Source organism: Rana temporaria, chromosome 5 (assembly GCF_905171775.1).
Source record: "Rana temporaria chromosome 5, aRanTem1.1, whole genome shotgun sequence".
Classification (NCBI taxonomy): Eukaryota; Metazoa; Chordata; class Amphibia; order Anura; family Ranidae; genus Rana; species Rana temporaria.
Window position 1 is genome coordinate 377,225,287 of NC_053493.1, and position 17,724 is coordinate 377,243,010.

At 42.5% G+C, this 17,724-nt stretch overlaps 1 protein-coding gene across 1 annotated transcript in view; it reads left to right on the forward strand.

The window, feature by feature from the left end:
- LOC120941315 (fibrocystin-L-like) overlaps nucleotides 1-17,724 on the forward strand; it is a 319,487-nt gene that overhangs the window by 106,266 nt on the left and 195,497 nt on the right. The window contains exons 23-25 of the mRNA XM_040354640.1: nucleotides 5,723-5,877; nucleotides 6,512-6,669; nucleotides 13,793-13,937. Of these exons, the coding sequence (XP_040210574.1) occupies nucleotides 5,723-5,877; nucleotides 6,512-6,669; nucleotides 13,793-13,937 (458 nt within the window). The remainder of the gene's footprint in view (nucleotides 1-5,722; nucleotides 5,878-6,511; nucleotides 6,670-13,792; nucleotides 13,938-17,724) is intronic.

Here is a 17,724-nt window from a genome sequence, read left to right on the forward strand (position 1 = left end):
ACTATCCTCTCGTGCGCAGGGGAAATTATCTTAGGGGTGAAATCAGATATGGAGAGCTTTCCAGTTGACAATCCACTGGGTTACTGGGTCATGAAAATAGACAACTGGCCAGAACTAGCCCAGTATCTAAAAGAGCTGCTGGGCAGCCCTGAATCCAGCATGCTTTTTGAACAGGCATTCAGTGCTGCTGGAGGTTTTGTGACAGATAAGAGAGCTTGTCTGTCCATAGACTCTGTGGGCCAGCTAACATTTATCAAAATTACCTAGTCCTGCATTAGCAGCAGCTATCAAGCCCCTGATGCTGATGTTACTGATTAAGTGCTTTCTAGATCTCAAATCTCTGTCTAGGTTGCCAAGCTTTGTGGGTGTTGAGTTCATCTGAAATAATTTTTTTGGTGTAGGTTTTATGGGCACAATTAGCACCACCAACACCCAAAGACTAATTTTTCCGCAGCTGTTTGAGCGGGGCACCAAATTAAATTTTTGACAGCAAGGCCAATTCATGCTTTCATCAAGAGTATCTCTATAGGGTTATGGTGTGAAGGCACCACGACACCTAAAGACCAATTTTTCTGCACTTATTTGACAGGCGTATATCATTGCAATTTTTGACAGCAAGGCCAATTCTTGCTTTCATCAAGAGTATAGTGTTATCCCTAGCCAGATTTAGTTTGATATGTTATACCATCGTAAAAATACACATAAAGAAAAGAAAAATATAATCCCTAAATTAACAGTTAACCTTGGAACAGCCTTAATGCTTTCCTCCTTCTACCCCGAGTGCCCGTACAGAAGCCAGAAATGGTTGAGCAGAAAAAAAGGATAAGGAAATCTCATAGATCTCAAATGAGGTCTAGCCAATTCAGGATCATTATTGGTTAACTCCCTAGAATTACAAAAGGATTTTGGAGCTGGTCATTGTCCCTCTTGACCTTCAGATGGAATGGATACCCCCAGGTGTATGTCACTCCTGAAGATTTAATATGTTCTAGAAGAGGACGCATACTACCTCTCAAGCGTTGGGTATTCCTTGATATGTCAGAGACAACCATTAACTGTGATCCTGCGTATTCAATCTGTCCCATCTGCTACGCTCGATGCATTATCTCTTCCTTTGTGTTGAAGAAATGTATTCAGCGTAAGACGTCTTGAGGGCCAAACTCCTGAAGGTTCCTGAACTGAGTGATCCGATGTACTCTATCTATTACAACAGTGGTTCTTAACCTTGTTGGAGGTACTGAACCCCACCAGTTTCATATGCGCATTCACCAAACCCTTCTTAATTGGGAAAATAAAATATGATTTTTTCAAATTCAAAACATAGGTATATATTTATACATGGGTGCACAAAATGAACAAAACCATTAAAGAACAAAACCATTGAGAACAAAAAACAAAACCATGATTAAAACATGATTTTCACACAAAAACAAAAACATAATAATGAATATTTACTGCAAATCAGTGTGACTTCTGCTGTTGTCTTTCAGAGACCAGTTCAGAAAATTGCGCAGCTTTACCTTTACCTTTAAAATCCTTTCTAGATTTCTAGGTTTCTAGGTTTGGTATATAAGTTATTTATCATATATATATCAAGTTATATATTATTTACTTACTTAATAAGCCACTACCGTTCAGAATCAGCCAGAATGTTTATCCGTCTCCAGTCCACATGCCGTACTAGTCGTCCTGGACCTCCGGCGCTCAGGCCCCCCTCCCCCAGTCCCAGACACACTGCCAGTGGCCGGGCAAGCAACAATACTCATCTGTCTCTCAGTCTTACCTGCTCTTCCGAATCCTGTCTGTCCACAATATGCGCCGCGGTGCCGCCGCTGCCTGCAGTGCCACTGCCACGGTCGGTGAAGTGATCCGGACCGCGGAGGAGATGACGGCGGCATCGGAGTGACAGCAAGGCAGAGGCGGGAGACTCCAAGCGCATGCGCCACCCGCCGTGATCACAGACAGGCCAACTTAGGCCAGGCCACATGACCTATTCACCCAATCACAGCACGCCGGCTCGCCATTGTCGAGACTGAACATGGCGGCCGGTCCGGTGCACAGACACAGTGACACAGTGAATACAAATTAATAGAGTGACACAGTCCACACTGGCGCCCCCCTAAATGTTGCGCCGGTGCACCTGCCCCCCCACACGCTACGCCAGTGTGTATAGGTGTGTGTCTTGACCTCCGCCGAACCCGCGAGACTGACTCACCGAACCCCTGGGGTTCGATCGAACCCAGTTTAAGAACCACTGTATTAAAAGCTTCGATGATGTGGGTTTGCCCAACATGTTGTTGCATATGGACTGTATCGTGGATCTTAGATCAGCTTCTGCAATATTTTCAGGGATGCCCATGAAGTGAATATTGTTCCAGCGACTGTGGTTCCCCACTTCTATATCTATAGAAGTGTAGTAAGCTAATGTAAAATGGATGTAGATGACTCCAATTGGACCAGACGTATATTTACATTATCCGCTGAGGTTTCTACATTTGTGACCCTAGTCTCTACAATATCCAGCTGTTCCCGCACTTCTGTTTTCTCCTTTCTCAGTGCCCATCTAGATATTGTGCTATGGCTTGCAGATCTCCTCTGTTTGATAAACATGATAGATCTTGTTTTGTGGGAAGGAAGCACAGGATTGCTCTCAGCTCAAGATCTTCAGTCCAGGAGTGGTAGGATATTGACTGGGCTGAGTTTGAAAAATATGGAGATCTTGTATTTGGAATATCTATTTTGCTTACCTCCTCTATGTTTTTTTCTGTCAGTGTCTCTTAACACCATACATTCCTCTGTTTTGCCTGCACAAAATATTGCTTCCCCAGCGTTTCCAGTCTGTCCCATTGTAGTTCTTAATGTGTCCTATGAGTGTCCTATGAGTTATTAGAATCTCTTTGTTCTTTCCCCCTACCCGTTCTCTCTTTCTGCCTTGCATTTACTATGGATTCTATAACCTCAGAGGCTAAATAATTACAGATAGCAAGTTTGGTGGTTGTACGTTCGGATGTTGCAGAGCCGATGTCAGAGGCTATGTTGTATGAAGCTATATGCTCCACGTCTGTGGAGACATTACTATCCATGCTACCACCACCACCACAATCAGAATTGAGAACTTAATCATTATCCTTAGCTATTTTCCCACCAGGGGAGTTGTTAGACTGTTCAATCCAGGGACTGCATTGACCACGTTTACCCAGGGGGAGCATCGTCGTGACCAGTAGAGAGCATCGCTCTTGTGAACCCTTCTGTGCTGTCTGATTTACTGATAAGGGTATCGATAGGGATAAATGATGGGGTGCCCTGTATCAGAGGCAACCACACTGTTGGAATTTACCTCCTTTTCAGGGTCTTGTGAAACCCCTCTCCAACTTAAAGTGTTCCCGCTATTTGTATCATGTATTACATAACATTTTCATGATTATTATCCAATTTTAGCGACAGGACCAACAGGACTGGTGTTTTGAGCATTCTGAGCTGCTGCAGAAGTAGTTGCTTGTGATGTACTGTGTTAGAGGCAATAAAGGACACATAGTGGTGCAGGCTATTAGATTTAGGCGGTTTAGGCAGTTTGGAGGTTGCTCCTAAATTTTTCTGTGTTCTTTCGGACCCTAGTCATGACTGGGCAATTTGCCAGTCTGCTATGGCATAGAGCAATGAGTGTTGAAAGGGGACTAGAGTGCCAGGTAACACCAGAGAGGAGCAGGCCAGGCAGGGGGCAAGAGAGTGCTGAGGCTCGTTGTATCTCTCTCCCTGTATCTCCTCTCTCTCACTGTCTTTGTCTCTCTAGACTCATAGAAAGTTGCAACAGTGATGAGATATAAAATGCAAGTTTATTGGTACGTACAATGTCAACATGTAAACGCGGACAAGTACCATATTGTCAAACAAATTTGTAATGTTATACATAGTATAGTATTATATATATATATATATATATATATATATATATATATATATATATATATATATATATATATATATATATATTTACAGTCAGGTACAGTATTCCTAAGAACAATCCATGGTAGGTATTAAATTGCATTCGGGTAGACTGACATATTTCATGAACAACCGTTCACTTGCACTGACAAAGCCGCTGACAAGCCACCCAGCTTGTCTGCACCAAATGTGTGTCCTGGGAGAGCCACCATGCAAGTTTGCTGATCCTGCATGGCCAAAGCTCCTGACAAAGCCGACAAGTTGCTGCAGCTCATTTCTCCCACCAACTCACTTGTACCAACTGGTAACCGGCAATAGTGCATGTGTATTCGGGAGAGCCGCCATGTGGTTTGCTGGTCCAGGGCTGCCAGGGGGCCGAAGGGCCTGCTGCAGCTGATTCTTTCTGCCTATTTGTATGCCTGCCTGCTCCAGCTGGCAACTGTTCCGTGATGTTTTGCCTATTTGCAAGGTGACACATAAGGACAGAGGATGCTCAGGGAAATATTATAAAGTCTGGGAAGCCTGGCTAGTTAACTAATGACTTCAAATATTACTAAAGTCAAATAAATTTTTTCAGTTTTGGACAGAGTGGAGATATATTAGACCACTGATTATTTTTTTTGCAGCCTGTACCCCCTGATAGGGAGGTAATTAATCTGTATTTGTCCTGTTTACCATTGTCATTGAAAGTGAAAGTAAAGAAAGCCCCAGATTTTGGGTTGTCCCTGAAAAGTAATAAAGGGGAAATTTTCCAATGTGGACACTGGTTCTGGTGACCTGGGCATCCCCAAAGAGTTCCCTAAATTTACAAGGGATTTTCTCTCACTTCCTGCTTTGGCTATGGGACAGGAAGTGAAGCTAAATCTCCTTAATGGGACACATATGGCAAAAAATAAACTGACAGGAGTTATAACCCTCCCTTTCTCTATCCAAAATATTTTTAAGTGGACTGCAGTGCAAATCTGCAAAATGCAAAAAGCACCAAAACTGCATAGGTGTGAATCCAGCCTAATGGCGCTTACAGACGATCGGACATTCCGACAACAAAACCGTGGATTTTTTCTGATGGATGTTGGCTCAAACTTGTCTTGCACACACACGGTCACACATATGTTGTCGGAAATTCAGAACGTCAAGAACACGGTGACGTACAACAAGCCGTGAAAAATTAAGTTCAATAGGCAGTGCGGCTCTTCTGCTTGATTTCGAGCATGCGTGGAATTTTGTGCGTCGGAATTGTGTACGCACGATCAGAATTTCCGACAACAAAACTTGTTGGTATACACTTGAAACCCGGCTGTTTTGCACTTTCAGGCTGGGTTCACACTTATGCAAATTGAATGCGGGTTTCCTTGCATCAAATTCGCCTGACAGGAGACTGAATGGCTCTCAATGGAGCCAGTTCACATACCTCCTGGGCAGCCGTGGTCCGCACTGGAAACGGGGTTCTTTGGCTGCATTTCAGGTCCGAATTCACACATTTGACTTGTCCTTTGAAATTGTAAGCTTGACAGCTTTCGATAAACAGAATTTATAAAATAAATGAACATAAATAAATAAACCTAATATGGGTGGTATTTGTTTACACATATCAGTTATTTAACAAAACTAAAAAAGATGAAAATATACCGGTAAAATATATTTTATAATGCAATGCCTGCTTTCACCATGTTTGGGTTAAGCAGGCTGGTCACATAAAAATCCGCACATACATTTTCTTATTTGAATGATTTGACTTTTGTTCCTTTGGAAATGTGTTGAAAGTGTCCTATTTTTTCAGCTGGACATACACGTGCATCAACTTGTTGGAGCTTATAGAATCAAAGTACACTGGAAAAAACTTCAACTTGCTTACTATCCGCCTAATGGCAAATCAAGATTTCTATGTTGATGTCTTGTACATTGGAGAAGAAGTGACAACAAGTGACGTCTCTGGTAAATCCCTTTCCTCTTTCCTTTTGTAGTTTAAGTGCTTTCCTAAGCATACATTTTAAATCAAAGTTCTATTGTGTCAAATTGTGTCAAATTGATTCAGAGCATGCGTGTTTTTTTGTGTGTCGGAATTGCATTGAGACGATCGGAATTCCCAAGAACTTTTCTTGACGGAAAATTTTTGTTGTCAGAAATTCCAACAGAAAAAGTCAGATTGAGCCTACACACGGTCGGAATTTTGAACCAAAAGCTCACATTGAACTTTTTTTTGTCAGAAATTCCGACCGTGTGTACGTGGCATTAGACTTTATTGTGAATAGATCTTGTTGCTGGGGTATCCAGTACGTCAATTTGAGACCTAATACTGCATTGGTAGCATTTATAGCACATTGGCAAAGGATTTTGCTTCTTAGTATGCAATATTTATAAAATACACTACATATAGGTGATATATTCCAAGTCTTATGGGATGATTAGCTATTTTTATGAAATCATACATGTTATGTTAGGTGTTTGGTTTAGCTACAAATATCAAGACAGGCAGCACCTATGTTTCTTTCAAGACAGGTTGCTTTAAACTTGCTCTTATACCATAACATTGCTGTTAATCTCTTTTTTTTTGTTGTATGTGATTCAGTTCACAGGCGAAGACCAGCCTTATCTGAAAGTGGGATTGTGATCAGTAACATTGATGTGACCAGCACGATTAGTACATCTGTAACCAAGCATACCATCACTATAACACCATACAACTGTGGATACAATTTTCCACTCTTTGCCATAGGATTTGCTGAGGTATGTTTGAGAGAGAGAGAGAGAGAGAGAGAGAGAGAGAGAGAGAGAGAGAGAGAGAGAGAGAGAGAGAGAGAGAGAGAGAGATAGAGATAGAGATTCCTGTTCATAAGAAAATTAAGCAAAATTATATACTTATATTTTGAGACAGGGTTGATCCATAAATAATGCCAAGTGGTCACTTTTTTATGTCAGTCCAATTGCTGCCAAAGTGCCATGATGTCTCGTTTAAAGGTTGTATTGGGTAGGCAGCCCACAAGACAATCACTATAGACTATAAATCCTCTAGATCAGTGGTTCTATTCCTCAGTCCTCAGGTACCCCCAACAGAGTTCAGTAATAGCTTGGTATTTATGATCTGTTGGGGGTACTTAAAGAGGAACTGCAGTCTGCTCACATAATTTGTTTTAAAAACATCTTTGCCATTCTGAAGCTTCCCTCCAACCACTTTGCATATTATTTTATATATTCTGTACTTGCCAAATATACTGCAGAAATCTCCCTCCACTGAGTCTGGCTACAGCCAGTTTAACTGTGGGCAGCTGAAGCTGCTGCCTGTTTAGTACCTGGATTTACACAGAGGCACACCTCCAGCTCTGCAGCTTTCATTGGCCCTCTTATGACTCACCCCCTCCTTCCTGGCAACCTCTTATAAGAGAAAGAGAAAGAGAGAGAGAGAGAGAGAGAGAGAGAGAGAGAGAGAGAGAGAGAGAGAGAGAGAGAGAGAGAGAGAGAGAGTGAGCTGTGCATGATGTCATAGGGCTAGGCTTTTTACCAGACAAGAAACCGGAAGTGGTCTGTACAAGGTATTTACTGTCAGAAAAAAATGTTTTACTATCCAAAGTTAAATAGATGGAAAGTTGAAAAAAAATGACTGAAGGTCCACTTTAACTGAAGTTGGTAATCACTGTAGTTTGGGCCATCAACAAATTAAGATAGGCCTGGAAAGAGGTTGGGTATCCAGGGCTGGGTTGAACACAAAATTAATCACCCCCCCCCTTACAATTTATTCAGTACTTTTCCCCCAAAAAAAGACAGGGGTGGATGTTAGGGCAGTAAATGTTAGCTAGTGTATATGTTTTGTTAAACAGGGAGCCTTTAATAAATAGATACCACCCTTCAGAGTCCAACTCCATTGTTTTTATAACAAAAGGGGTGTTTGTCAAAACCTATTGCTATCCCTTTAGATCTCTTATTAGGGGAGTATCCATGGAACCATGTTAGAAAAAAAGAGTTTAGTCTGGCCCTGGATGACCACTTAAAGTGGGTCTCCTACATCAAAACAAATATTTGATGACCAACTTTTCACTTCCTGCAATATTTGATACCACTTGCTAGGGCTATTTAACCCTCTAACATTATATGTGACCATCTTTAAAGGCACCATTTTTTCAGAGGGTTAAGTATATGCTTCCCAGAGCCTATACCTGCAGTATATATAAAATATTTTCCTAAGGATGATCCCTCTAATGTACCCATACAATAACCAACTTAACAAAACAAACTATACACCCCCCTTCCCCCCCTCCCTGCATTGATTATCAATGTTATGATCAGCTGGGCTGGAACCTATTGCTAGGCCCCAGACCTGGTCGAATCTCCCGCGGGCGCAGGCAGGTCCCGCGGGCGCAGGCAGGCACCGCCAGGTCCTCCCCTCCCCGAGAGAAATTTTTCTTAGTAACCTTACTAATCCCCACCTGATAGCCTAATATTTACTTTTCCAATCTGGGGGTTTCTTTTCCCAGTTTTCTAGATTAATACTTGGCAAGTCCATTTTACTACAGAATTCCTTCAGATCTTCTGGAAATCGCAAGGTGGCTAATATTCCTTGATTTTTAGCTATCAAGCATGCTGGAAATCCCCCTCTATAATAGATCTTTCTTTCTTGTAGTTGGTTTATCAGGGGTTTCAGAGCTCTTCTGCGTGAGAGTGTCTCCTTTGACAGATCGGTAAAGATGAGTAACGTGGCTCCCTCATATTCAATAACTTTAGAGTTTCTCGTACCCTGCAGAACTTGTTGTTTTGTTTCATATTGAGTAAATCTCACTATTACATCTCTTGCCATCTCAGGTGAGACTTTCATATTTTTCTGAACTCTATGTTTTCTGTCAAAAGCTATAGGGGTTGGGACTTTTTTCATTATTTTATTGAATATTTCGCAGACCACGTTTTCTAGATCGCTACTTTTTACAGATTCTGGCAACCCGTGGATCCTTAAGTTGTTTCATCTGTTTCTGTTTTCTTGATTCTCAAGCTTATATTGAATATTCCTCATTTCTATCCAGTCCCTTTCCGCCCTCTCACGTAATTCCATAATAGCTTTTTTTTGTTCATCAAACTGTACTTCTGATTCTTTAACTCTTGTTAATACATTTTGAATATCTGCTCTGGTCACATTCAGTTCTTATTTGATCATGAGTTCTAAGCGTGCCATCATCTCTACCATGTCCTTTTTAGTAGGGGGTAATTGGGAGTTATCTATTTCTGTTCGTCTCTCCTTATCCATCTTTTGCTGTTGTTCTTCTTGTTTTTTTGGCGGAGATTTTTCTTCTTCCATAGCAGGATTTCCAGTAGCTTGTCTCTCTGGGGAAAGGATCATTTCCTCCACCCTCCCCGCCTCCTGTTCCACCCTTTGATCTACCCTATCCTGTACTATATACATCTTTATTGAATTTCCTTTCCCGCTTTCTGTGCCTTTTGGTCCTTTCTTTCCCATTGTTTTCTCCCGTAATTTTATGTTTAATTAGTTATTTCTCTATTCTTCGTTCTTCTTTAGTTGTTTTTACTGTTTATTTATATTATTTATTATTTGTCTTACTTATTTTATTGCACTGTGTTTAGATGTTGATCCCCCTATCCTTCCCCTAATATTATATCTGATATTGTAACTTGTGTTAACTCCCTGTATGTCCCCGCAGAAAGGCAATTAGCTTAAATGTCCTATTGATATCCAGTTGATTTGTCTATCTTAAAAAATATCAGTATGCAGGATTATTTATGCAGGGTTGTTTATCCCGCCGTAGGTATTTATAAAGTCCAAAAAAAAAAATGAGAAAGAAAAAAACAAAGGGGGTTACTTGCAGTATGTAGATATACAGTATTTCGATGCAATGTGGGAGGTGAAGGGGGGTTGCCCCAGGTAATATCAAGCAAATATGTCCTGTGCCTCTACAGCTGTTTAACTCATGAGAATGTTCTCTGCTGGTTCTTAGTTATTATCCTGGATATCCCCAAACAGCTGATTTTTCTGCTGCTTCTCTCTGCTCATCATATCAGTCTAATTTTCCATACATGTTTGCTATTTGAAGATAGTAGTACCAATGTATACTCAAACAAAGCTTTTACCCATATGTGTACATATGCACCTCAGTTCCTTAATTCCACAGTCAAGTTTGTAGGCAAATGTACATGCAAGTACCCCCCCCCAAAAAAAAATTATGTAATGAAAGAAATTGAGGGGTTTAGGGGTGAGAAAAAAAAAGACAGTCCCTCCAGCTTTCAATCCCTTCAGCTTGCACAAGTTTACATTGCACAGTTATATTGTTCCTACCCGATCCTCGTTCTCATCGGTCTCGTCCTGAATTGTTCGGGGGACAGTCAGGAAACAGTGGTAGATAAGGGGCAGGTGTGGGCTCCGTTGCTTAGTGCGGTATCTATGCGGCCCCCGCTCTGCGGGCTCCAAGGTGCTTCCCCGAACTGGGGGTGTGGGGCAGTCTAAATATCCCTGCTATCTTCAATGGGGTACCAGCTCTTCCCCTCCGCAGATCTTTCTACCTCTCCTGCTCCAGGCTTTGACACAGTGCTGCTCTCTCTTTCCGCTGTTTTCACGGGGCACACGGATATCACGCAGGCAATCTCCCATCTCTCCCACTGCTCTCCTCTCTCACCAGCCGACCTCGAGATCCACAGGCAGGTTAGTTGTCCGCGTCTCGTCATCCTCGGCCGCCCACAGTCTAGCCTGGACTCCCCAGGCTACTCTACACCATCTCCCCACGCTGTTCTGTACCTTAAGACTTCTTTCCAGACTAGTGTCCGGCGAGGACCACTCAAAGATGCCGGGCTATATGCAGGCAGGTGGAAGTTATATGCAGGCAGATAAAGGTACAGATGCCGCTAGCAGCAGTGGAACCAGAATGGCTCCAGGGATGGCAGACAGACATGCACAAACTTCTCCAAGTAATGCTAGTTAGTCTAATAAGGTTTTACAGCTTCAAGTTTCAGGCTTCAGGCTTATCAGGTCCGGGTCATGTTCTCACTCGCTCAGGGATGGGGCATGGGAGCCTCAGCGTCCAGCTGCTGTTTGGTGCCATACTCTGTGGCTCCTCCCCCGTTGAAAGCCCAGAGTGACACTTTGGAAAGGGTTAGGAAGATACAAAACCACTGTGAAAGTATTTTTTTTCCCTCCAGAACTTGGGTGTTGGAGTGCTAATCTCCAAGCTTTCTGGAGCCTTCAAGTGAGCCAGATTATTGCTCTAGTGGGCAGCTCTATCTTGCCTTTAGGGGCCCTAACAGGGAGCTTGGAATAGTCAGCTTGTATAGCTTAAAGGTATGGTGTCACCAAGCCAAAGAGATCAGTCCAGATATAAATTTGTATTTATCACAATAAAAGGGTCCATTAAGAGATGGCAGCTAACATGTTTCAGAGGTCATACATACATTCTTATTCAATAAGACTTTGCGAGAGTGACGTCATCGCGGCTCCGGCCAATCACATCACTGGAGCCGCGATACCTGGAAGTAACCTCCGGGATAGATGTTGCCGACCGGAGGGGGAGATAAGACAGCTGCGGGGACTTCATTCTCGGGTAAGTAATTCATAATGAGCTAGTATGCTTATTATGAATTATGATGAAAAAAAAAATATGATTTATGACGTCATCCGCCGGCTCAGCGTCAATCAACAGAGTGATCCCCGCTGAGCTCATACCATCTAATTATGCCCTTATCTTGCAGGGTGTTTTTTTTTTTTCCCCCAGGAGGGTTTACAACCACTTTAGGAGATTCTCACATTATCTTTTGACTTTGATATTATCTCATTAAATAGAGCCAGTAAGAATAATAATATATATTTATTTATTATGAGCAAAATTATAAACGCAACACTTTTGTGTTTGCCCCTATTGATCATGAGCTGAACTTAAAGATCTACAACTTTTTCATTGTACACAAAACGCCTATTTCTCTCAAATGTTGTTCACAAATCTGTCTAAATCTTTTAGTGAGCACTTCTCCTTTGCCAAGATAATCCATCATCTCACAGAATTGGCACATCAAGATGCTGATTAGACAGCATTATTATTGCACAGGTGTGCCTTAGGCTGGCCACAATAAAAGACAACTTTAAAATGGGCAGTTTTATCACACAGCACAATGCCGCAGATGTTTTGAAGGAGCGTGAAAATTGGAATGCTGTCTGCAGGAATGTCCACCAGAGCTGTTGCCCTTGAATTGAATGCTAATTTCTCTACCATAAGCCATCTCCAAAGACTTTTCAGAGAATTTGGCAGTACATCCAACCGGCCTCACAACCTCAGACCACGTGTAACCACTCCAGCCCAGGAACTCCACATCCAACATCTTCACCTTCAAGATCATCTGAGACCAGCCACCCGGACAGCTGCTGCATCAATCGGTTTGCATAACCAATGAATTTCTGCACAAACTGTCAGAAAGTATCTCAGGGATGCTCATCTGCATGCTCGTCGTCCTCATCAGGGTCTCGACCTGACTGCAGTTTGTCGTTGTAACCGGTTTGCTGATGTCAACTTTGTGGATCGAGTGGCCCATAGTGGCAGCTGGGTTTTGATATGGGCAGGCATATGCTATAGGCAATGAACACAGGTGCATTTTATTGATGGCATTTTGAATGCACAGAGATACCGTGATGAGATCCTGAGGCCCATTGTTGGGCCATTCATCCACAACCATCACCTAATGTTGCAGTATGATAATGCATGGCTCCATGTTTCAAGGATTTGTACACAATTCCTGGAAGCTGAAAACATCCCAGTTCTTGCATGGCCAGCATACTCACCGGACATGTCACCCATTAAACATGTTTGGGATGCTCTGGATCGGCGCATATGACAACGTGTTCCAGTTCCTGCCAATATCCAGCAACTTCGCACAGCCATTGAAGAGGAATGGACCAACATTCTATAGGCCACAATCAACAATCTGATTAACTCTATGCGAAGGAGATATGCTGCACTGCATGAGACAAATGGTGGTCACCAGATACTTGGTCACCCCCGAACCCCCCTAAACAGGAAAACGGCACAGTTTAAAGTGGCCTTTTATTGTGGCAAGCCTAAGGCACACCTGTGCAATAATTATGCTGTCTAATCAGCATCTTGATATGCCACACCTGTGAGGTGGATGAATTATCTCAGCAAAGGAGAAGTGCTCACTAACACAGATTAGGGGCTCTTTCACACGGGCTGACCGTTCAGATCCACCTGTCATCTCTATGGAGCGATGAATGTCAGCGGTGACATGTCCATATTTTCCATCCATGTGGTGGATCGAATCCGTTTTCATCCAATCCCCCAATATAGGAAATCGGAGATCAGATAGGTCCATTTCAGTGTGCAGAGACGGACTTGTCACCCGCCGGCTCAGCGTCGAATTAACAGAGCTATCCCCGCTGAGCAAGCAGATGTCGGACACGGGACCCGCCCATGTGACAGGCCCCTTAGACAGATTTATGAACAATATTTGAGAGAAATATGCCTTTTGTGTTCATCGAAAAAGTTGTAGATATTTAAGTTCAGCTCATGATAAATAGGGGCAAACACAAAAGTGTTACGTTTAGAATTTTGCTCAGTGTATAATCAGCCATTTGTTTATTTAATTACAGGTATTTATATAGCTCCGTCAATTTACGCAGCGCTTTACATATATCTTGTACATTGACATCAGTCTCTGCCCTCAAGGAGTGTACAATCTAAGGTTCCTAACTCACATTCATACATACACATAGTAGGAACAATTGAGACAGGATCCAATTGCGTCATATGGATATATGTTTAGTATCAAAAGATGGGGTATGTCAATAAAAGTAAAAAAATTCAAATAAAAACAGAATAACAATTATTCTCTGTTTTTCAATCTCTCATACTAATAGGGCATTCAGAACAATGCTGATTCAGCCATCTATCAAGCATCAACCTGGACTGAAGGGACATCAATAAGAATAAACAGAACTCGAACAGCTTCTCCACCTGTTGGAGGAACATTCAGTATTGTGTGTTATGGGAAGGAGATTCCAGGTACTGTCACTTATGCTTGTCTTTATTATTCTCGATAAAATAATAAATGGGGCTTTCGGAAACTCCAGTCTTATAAAATGTCATGTTTGGCTGGCCATACATGGACGAATTTCGAAATAATTTTCTTTTGAAAATCAGAAGATTTGTGCATTTTGTGATCAGATGGTGCCACCATTGATTTGAAAATTCAACCAACCAAGCCTTCAATTTCACCTCACGATGCTACAGAAAATAATTTTCGTAGCTGGGAATCTTCTTTTCTTTCCGGGATTTTTCTTTTATTGCATATGCACATTTCTTTTTCGATTACATTTCTTGCACGATTCTCCCATCATTGATTAGAAAATCGATAGTTTTTCAAAAAAATTCCAACATGTCCGATTATTAAAATTCATTGGCCGCACGAAAATTGGCTGCAGCCCACTAATGGTGCAAAATACGAACGAAAATTCTTAGATAAGATTTTTGAAAAATAAAATTATTCCCTTTGTTCCTCCTCCTAAACTACAGGAAAACTACTGAATGCACCAATTAAATACATCTTAATCATCTGATTTACCTGCCATTCTGTCTATTAAGTATTGATATTTACACAACTCTCTCACCTGAGCTTTCTCTGCTGCAGTTTGGTAGTACTAATAGTTTATGTCCATACCCCAGCCATTGATTAGATCAGAGTCAGACACATCTCTCTGTTATATGAAAAAGAGTTACAGGGGAAGGATTCCCACTGTGAAGAGACACATGCGGGCCATGCTGCTTAATATGGGATATATTATATTAGAAAATTTATTTAATACAAAAAAGGCATCCAAGACCAGGTACCCACCACCAACACCAGGAAAATGTTAAAATTAGACAATGTTGTCTGTTAAGAGCAGCTGCATCACGCTCTGATCATGCATATATACACACACATACACACTTGTAACAGGGCTAATGTAAATAGATGTAGGTAATATTAATGGACCAGAACCTGATCTTAATATCATAAACCATACATAACAAAACAAAACAAAAGTCCATCCTATCAAAATAGGTTTGATTGGAAACCTTCTTTGGTCTCCAAAGGAAAACCCCTGTTAGAAGTGATTGATTAACTACTTCAGATCCACACTATTGCCGAAAGACGGCAGCAGCGCGGACCTGATGTGCCAGGTGGACGTCCCTGGACATCCATTAGTTTCCTCACTCCCGCGCACCGGGGGGAATTGGGTATTGTCATTGTAGGGTAGATCATGCATGATCATTAGATATCTGGTTCTGGTATCTGGTTCTGGGCATTGCTGAGGAAAAGATGGGCATGTGGTAGATGGGGCAAGATGACTAATATGAACGTACTTGTTTTTTTTTTTGTTTAGTCCCATACAGAATGTGAGGTCCAAAAAAATTCTAAACTCCTCCACTGTTAGGGCTCTCCACTCGTAGGGACGGGCATAATAGGACGTTGGGTAACTGGATATAAATTGTTGTGCATAAAGGTTGCACTGGGCCACAATTGAGGCAAGCATGTCCTCAGTAAAAATGTAATTGAAAAAGTCAATCGGGCAAAATTTTCTGTGTCCACCTGGACTCCTGGCTGGGCAGTTAAAGGGGGAATGTTGGCTTCTCCTGAATTAGGAGGAAGCCACAAGGGGTTCTGAAGGGAAAAGGGAAGGCAGGCATGGGACCTAACCCTTTAGGACTGAGGTCACACCCCACTGGTACGTGACCTTGCTTGCTAAGGTACTGTGGTGCTGGTGGATGGCACTGAGGTGCTGGTGGATGGCACTGTGGTGCTGGTGGATGGCACTGCCTCCTCAGCAGAATGCCTTTGTCTGGCGGGCTGGCCCTCCTCTTCCTCCTTTGAGGCTGTCATTGTTCCACTGCTAAGTATCGGCTCGTAGTCAATGTCAGATTCAGTGTCTGAATTTGTGGAGGAATCCGGAGAGCTCCCCGTTGCTCCCTTTGGCCGCAAGAATTTTGTACGCCTCCTCAGCTGAAAATGATGTTCTAGCCATTGTTGGTGATGCCACTGATACGTTGCACTAGTGACGCTAATAAAAGATGGCACATGGCACTGATGACACAGATGGCACGGGCAGATGGCACGGGCAGATGGCACTGATGGCAGATTGCACTGGCAGGTAGCACTGATGGCAGGTAGCACTGATGGCAGATGGCACGGGCAGATGGCACTGATGGCAGATGGCACTGGCAGGTAGCACTGATGGCAGATTGCACTGGCAGATAGCACTGATGGCAGGTGGCACTGGCAGATGGCACTGGCAGGTGGCACTGTGCAAAGTCTACATTTTTGATGTTATCGCCTATGTCACTGAGGAGTACTGACTGTTTCTTGAGCTATTAAATTATCTATTTCTGTTCCTTCTACCTTGGCTACGTCTTCTAGGGATTGTAAGGTCAAATATTTTTCACCTTTTTCAAAATCTTCAATATTTTGACAAAATGTTTGCTGTTTTATTGTCAGTAAATGTTTCAGTGTTTTTCCTCTGTTACCTTGGTCTCTCCTCCTATCAGCACTGTAGCACAACTGATTGTCTCCTCCAGGGGTCAAGTCTTGGGGGAAAAAAGTGTGGGAACTCCCACCCAAGATCCACTCCCCCACCAAAAAAAAAAAAAAATTATACGCTCATATGCATAATTACTAAACCGCATTTTATTTTTATTTTTTTCGATCCACTGTACCTTAGTAATCCTATATGTTACTGGTCGCTTCCTGTATATGGATTCATCAGGTAGTGTGCGGGTATTCCGTTACTTTCTCGATCCGCAATGTCTCCTGGGAGCTTTTGTCATTGTTCCCAGGAGACATTGCGGAGGTCTGCCGCGAGTTTTCGCGGGATTTAGAAATAACTTTAGGCAAGTTCTTTCTAAATCCCGCAATAACTCGTGGCAGACCTCCGCAATGTCTCCTGGGAACAATGACAAAAGCTCCCAGGAGACATTACGGCATCGAGAAAGTGACGGAATACCCGCACACTACCTGATGAATCCATATACAGGAAGCGGCCAGTAACATAAAGAATTACTAAGGTTTGCCTGCCCCTGACAGTGACTCGAGCTGGGCATCGCTGCTTAGTGAAGGATTAGCTCGGGCGGCTCGGCTGCTCGAGGCTGCTCTAGTCCTGCAAAGGGAACTGCGTTCCTGCTGTGAAAAAAGTGCAGGAACTCCGTTCTCACGCGTTCCCGCAGGACTTGAGCCCTGGTCTCCTCTCTCAATCAGAGCTCTGCTATACAGAAGATTGTAAGAGGATGATAGATCAGGTCTGATCTAGGTACTGACATTGCTTAAATTTAAAAACATTATTTTACGATGTACCATTTAATACAGAGCTGCATGTGTCTTATATATCTGCCTGGAGTTCAGCATTAAGTAAATTTGAACTGTTATGTTGCATCCTAAAAACATGCATTCATCAGCTGAATCATAGGCTTCCATATTCTGTTCCTGAATGTGGGGAGGCCTCCAATGACTTGTGATCCCAGTAGGCTTTTAGATGAACAGCACTTGTATCCTATACACCCATGTTAAAGCGGAGTTCCGGCCACAATTTCACTTTTTAAATATAAATACCCCTGTAATACACAAGCTTAATGTATTCTAGTAAAGTTAGTCTGTAAACTAAGGTCCGTTTTGTTAGGTTGTTACAGCATTTAGACACTTTATAAAATAGAAATTGACTGGGGCCATCTTAAGTGTGGGCATCATGAAGCCAGACTGTAGGACTTCCTGGATTTCAGCCTTGCAAATCTTGCACATGCTCAGTGCTGCACAAGCCGTGTC